Source organism: Protopterus annectens, chromosome 12.part0 (genome assembly GCF_019279795.1).
Source record: "Protopterus annectens isolate FY-2018-M chromosome 12.part0, PAN1.0, whole genome shotgun sequence".
NCBI lineage: Eukaryota > Metazoa > Chordata > Ceratodontiformes > Protopteridae > Protopterus > Protopterus annectens.
The window spans coordinates 413,249,033-413,255,032 of record NC_056746.1 but is presented as its reverse complement, the minus strand read 5'-3'; the positions used below and the strand labels follow the sequence as shown (position 1 = coordinate 413,255,032).

At 40.5% G+C, this 6,000-nt stretch overlaps 1 protein-coding gene across 1 annotated transcript in view; it reads left to right on the top strand.

Annotated features, from left to right (window-relative positions):
- Positions 1–831: 831 nt before the first annotated feature.
- Positions 832–6,000, top strand: part of LOC122816617 (cytochrome P450 2K6-like) — a 353,165-nt gene continuing 347,996 nt past the window's right edge. Inside the window, exon 1 of the mRNA XM_044089525.1 lies at positions 832–1,116. Coding sequence (XP_043945460.1) covers positions 907–1,116 — 210 coding nt within the window. The 5' untranslated portion in view covers positions 832–906. The remainder of the gene's footprint in view (positions 1,117–6,000) is intronic.

Sequence of the window (6,000 nt, the reverse complement as noted above, 5' to 3'; positions counted from 1 at the left end):
TGTGGATTACCACTATGAAAATGCGAATTCTCGGACTATGAATACCAGCCCTAGTGTTTTAAGCTCAGCTCTAGTAGTACTAAGGATGAAAAATGTCATCAATGTCTTTCTTTCTCAAATCTTATAGTTCAGGTGATCCCTGAGAATATATGTTTATTTGTCATTACCTGAAGGTACCTTAAGTGCTTGTCATCTTCACTTTCTTTTTTGATGTTACATACTTAAAACAACCACAAAATAATTTCTCCTTTTTTGTAACTGCAATGCTATTTACAATATATTCATATCCCATGAAAATGATGGTTCTGTGTTACAGCAGCACAAGTAACATATTGGTCAACAAGGAACTGCAAGTGATCTATGAAAAAACCTGTAGAACATTTGGCTATGAGGTCCTTACGTAGTGACAGTTTCTATGACCCAGTGTGAGACAGTCATAGAACTCTGGCAGAACAACAGCATGGAAAGAGAGAAAGAAAACTGGAGCTAATCAGTTTGCAGTATGTAGGGCAAAGTGCAGCCTTGGTAGGTTCAGAAATCCTTACCTTATACAACAAACGCTTTAAAGGTGTCCTGCCAGCAGAGTTTACATTTTTTTCCTTAATATTCTTCATCAATATATGAACATTAGCATCTCTGTAAGGTCAATTCCAGCAAGCCAGTTACTTCATAACATTACATAAGTGTCTTCCAAAAAGCTGATGTCATACTTCGCACAAATATTATTTATTTTAATGTACTGTCACTTTAATTAAATCTGCTGGTGAAATGATCGAATGTTTCTTGTGGGTGGGTTAGAAACAAGACTATAAAGTTTCATTACCTGCAAACTATAAAACCAGAACTGTTGCTGCTTTACAGTTTACAGTTTTGTTTATCCCTCTTTTCTCTTCTTTGAGGACTGAAATGGTGAACATGACTACATTTTATACTTCGCTGCTAAACAGTAACGCAGCACAGCTGCTTTGTGTCTCACTTTTGCTGCTACTTGTGCTTTACGTGTCATTGACTTGGACACCTTCTCCTTTCAAACTACCTCCAGGTCCCATTCCGCTTCCTATTATTGGTAACCTGCACATACTGAATCTGAAACAGCTCGATGAATCACTGATAAAGGTAGGGTAAAGAATTGAAAACACAAAAAGTATCCTTGCTTCTAAACATGCACTGTTTCTGAGCTGGCAGAGCATTGCTTAGGTTAGGAATCCAACACAAGAGATGCAGTTTTTAGGATTATTTGAAATAGTTAGAATTTCTTTCACTGAAAAATGTTGTCAAAGTCTTTTTACCAAGTTTTCATATTATCTTATCAGATTTTTGGATATCTTCTATTAATATTACCTTAAAGTCTTTTTGTTGATATTTTTTTTTCTGATTGATTTGGGGAATGATTAAATGACTAATAGTTGTGCATGTCTTTCTGGGATCCCCTTAGATTTGTTTTCTGAGGTGAATGGCTTCCTTTCAGTTTATATCAATAGATATTTTTTGTTTTCACTTTCTTACTGTTGCATTTATGGTCCTGTACTCTTAACTTGTAATGTTTTACTAACAATGTTTTAAATTTCCTTTTTATATACACTTGGAAAGGGTGAAGAACAATACTGCCACTATCTTATTAAGTTAATCAATACATCATAGGTTCATAAGTTCATAGGTTCATACGAGGCTATCTGCCCTAGGGCATTTATAAGCCTAACCAGAATGTGTTTGGCTTTCAACACCCATTTTAAATTAATTTTGCTATGCCATTTTTCGAGGTAAGTATATTGTGCATCTGTCTAACAGTGACACAGAAGTGATACCAGGGGTAAACCTATGATCTCACATCCACTCATCAAGATTCCTCTTGAAGAGAGTCAATGAGGGACTCTGCCTAACCTGGACTGGGATTTTATTCCAGAGTGAAGGGAGCCTCTGGGTTATAAATCTGTCCCTCCAGCATGTCCTATTTATTTCAGTGCTGAGGTTCAAGTCTCTCGAGCGCATAGCTCGACGGGATTTGGATTTTCTGAGGTGCAGCATGTCCATTAATTCCGGGTTGGACATGGCTTTATACGTCAGGCACAGATCGCCCCTGAACAGGCGGTATGCCACTGAGTAGAGCTGGAGTTTCTTTAACCGGGCAGCATATGGCATCAGTATGAGCCCTTTGATACTCTTGGTGAGGTACTTTTGGGGTCCTTCCAGTTGCTGCAGGTGTCTGGTAAGGTACATCCCAAAAGGGGCATTGTACTCAATTATGGGCCTGATGAGGGATGAGTAAAGAGGCACGATGACCTCCCCTGATCTAGATGTGAATCCCTTCATGATTAGGTGGGCTATATAAAATGTTTTTCTAACCACTTTGGCCACGTGGTTGTCAAATGAGAGACTGCTATCAACTTGGGTCCCCAGGTCCCTAATTACTTCTTCTGTACTTAATGGATTACCACCTATGTGGTAATTTGTGGGCACTTTGTTTTTGCCAAAGGGGATGACTATACACTTTTTGGCGTTTAGCTTGAGGCCATGGCTCTGGCACCAGTTGTCTGTTTCTATGAGGCCCTTTTGGAGGATGCCTGTGTCGGCTGGAGAGTCGATTATGGCACCCAGTCTGCAGTCATCTGTGAACTTGGTCAGCCACAGTCCTTCCGTGATGGCCTGTACCTCCGAGAAATATATACCGAACAAGAGAGGTCCCAGGACTGAGCCTTGTGGGATGCCACTTGTAACTGGTTTGGAGTCTGATATGGCTCCAGCAATTCTAACCATGTGGGTTCTGTCCTTGAGCCAGTTTGCAACCCATCTAGTGACATAGGGGTTTATATTTAAGCTGGAGAGCTTATCTATAATGCCAGTGGGGTATTGTATCGAAGGCTTTATGCGAGGTCCAGGTAGGCTGTGTGGACCACCTTCCCTCATCAATGGCCTTGGTGACTGTTTCCAAGAAATCAACCAGGTTTAAGAGGCAGGATCTGCCCTTAACAAAGCCGAACTGGGTAGGATCCAGTGTCTGTAGGTCCCCAATATCTTTATTTATGAGATCCATGATGATCCTTTCCATAGCTTTGCAGACCAAGCTAGTCAGGCTTATGGGACGATAGTTTCCAGGATCCGTTGAGGCACCACCTTTGTGGAGAGGGACCACTGTTGCTGTACACCACTCTTTGGGTACATATCCTGTAGTAAGGCTGAGATTGAACAGTAGTTTTATGTTTGGGTTTAGCTCTTCTTGGAGTTCATGTAGGACGCAGCCTGGGACACCGTCTGGTCCCATTGATGCTGTGTTTTTTGCTTTGGAGAGGGCGGCTCTTACCTGAGCATCCGAGATGTCAGGGGGGCAGCACTCTGCTGGGATAGATATTTGCCCTTTTGGTGGGGAGGGGGGGAGAAGTTTGCACTGAACTTGTCAGCTAGGATGTTGGCAATGTCTGTGTGTTTGGTGTATTTTTTGTCTAATGGACTAATTCTGAGCATATCTGGGAATTCCCACCCAGGTTCCTAACATAACTAAAGAAAGCCTTGTGATTATCCTTAGTGTCCTGTACAATTTTTCTCTCGAAGCTGGCCTTAGATGATTTTATGAATGCCCGTAGTTTTTTGCTAATACTGATCAGAGATGCCTTCCCTTTTTGGGATTTTGCTCTATCATTTAGTAGCTTCCTCCTAATATTGTATAGTTTGTTTATGGCTGGGGTCCACCAGACTGGACGTCTGCCTTTGGAGGATTGGGTCTTGGTTTTATTTGGGATTGCAAGATCCATGCATTCCTGAAGGTGTTCATAGAATGTATTTATAAAGGATTCTGCTGTCTGGGCAGTATTTTCCACAGGCCCGGGGGCTTTGAAGGATTCCACCTCGGTTTTGAGGAGTGTGAAATTTGCTTTAGAGAAGTTTTTCACTGTGGTTTTCTGGGCAGGAGGGGGGTCGGGATGTGAATATCCAGTGAGATTAGTTTATGGTCTGATCTTACCAGTGAGGGATACACTTCTGGTCTGGAGCATAGAGTCCCCATGTTGGTGATGATCAGGTCCATTATGTTTTCCCCTCTTGTGGGAGTGGTAACAAGTTGTTCCATAGCATTTGAGTTTATAAATTCTAGGAACCTTTGGGCTAGGGTGTTGGAGCTAGAGTATTGCTCCCAGTCTATATTTGGGTAGTTGAAGATGCCCAATATAATGGTGTTTGGAGTGACCTTCATATTTTCCAGTGTTCTCAGGAAGGCAGAGTAGGGTTCCTGGGTTTGGGAGGGTGGTCTGTAGCAGGCTATAAACTGGAAGGCAGTTTTACCTACTGTTAATTGCACATGGATAGTCTCTGATGCTTCGTGCTGTGCCACCAACCTGGAGGTGTGGGTATCTTGTTTGAGGGATTGTGAAAGCTTGCCCTGAGACAGGAGCATGTATGCATTTATTTATTTTATTATTATTATCATTATTATTTTATTTATTAATTATCAACCCTTTGCTGGAGTCATTCTATATAAAAAGGAAACAACATACTTTTGCAAATAAACAGCTGGACAAATGCCACTTATAAAATCTCTCAGTTTGATCCCTAGGGTATGCATGTACACATACATACATACATATACTCATGTAAGTATGTATCACTTTTATATGTGCGTGCCCACACACGCACACACACACACACACACACACACACACACACACACACACACACACACACACAAATGCACACCAAAAAGGACATTGAACGTGTTAGCACACATACACATATATAAGATACAGGCATAACAGTGCTCTCTCTCAGAAAACAACTTTTGGAACTCAAAAAAAATAAAATGTGACTTTAAAGGAAATGCAGACAATGTTGAAATTCACTGCAACATGAAGCCCCTACACAACCCAGCAAGAGTCACTGAGTGCTAACTCCAAGACTGCTGTACTTTTTAATAGGGTAAATAGTTTGAGTGGGTCTATATTACAAATTTGAACGCTTAAATGTTCGAATCACTAAAGCTCGAACTTTAGTGATCGAACATTTAAATGTTCAAATATGTAAAAAAATAATATTTAAAAAGAAAAGAGAAAGTAAAGGGTTTAAGTAGGGGGGCAAGTCCCCCTGCACCTCCACACTCCCCGCTACTTAAATATACCAACTCCAAGATTACACTTCAGTGCTCTACAGTGCGGAAACGGAAAATTTACCGTTCCCTACACTGTAGTGCAATTTTGGAGTTGGTATATTTAAGTAGCAGGGGTGGGGGGATGGTGCAGCCCCCCTCGTGGGGTGTAGCTTTTGTCTGTTTCATTTTTTTTTTTTTATTTTTATTTATATTCGAACATTTAAATGTTCGATCACTAAAGTTCGATCTTTAGTTATTTGAACATTTAAGCATTTTAATATATAATATAGACCCGTCTGAGCTACAGCGACATTGGACTTAGTATATATTTTCAGTATTCATGTTTCTAGTTTAGTATTTTTGAGGACCATAATTACAGTTCCAAAACATCAACAGACACCTGTGTGCCTGAAGAGTTATCATTCAGAATGTAGACAGTTAAGAATATTGACAGAACGGTAGCATCAGAATGTAGACAAGTCAGAATGCAGACAGGGGTACGTAGGTTGGAATTAATGATGGAAATGTGTTTGTGTGAGTGTTGGTGGGTTAGGGTTAGAGCAAATGTTAGGTAAGGGGGATAACTTTAGTGCTGTGCATATTTGTTGGTGCTTGTGTCTGTGTTTTAGCATATCTTTCACAGTAGTAGTGTTACGGAAAGGGTTTTTCTAAGGTAAGGTACAGGGTTACAAGGTGGAGCAGGGACAGGTTTAGGGTTAGCAAGCATTAGTAAGGTGGTGCAGCAAAGCCCTGCTTACCTTACTAATGCGAGCTAACCCTATTCCTAATCCTTATCCTGACCCTAATGTTGCACCTTACCTTTTGAAAAACCCTTTCCATAACACTACCATTATTAAGACAAAGCATTTCTTATGATAATGGTATGGTTTAGTTTTATTAATGTAGTTTTAATGTAAACTAACCACATA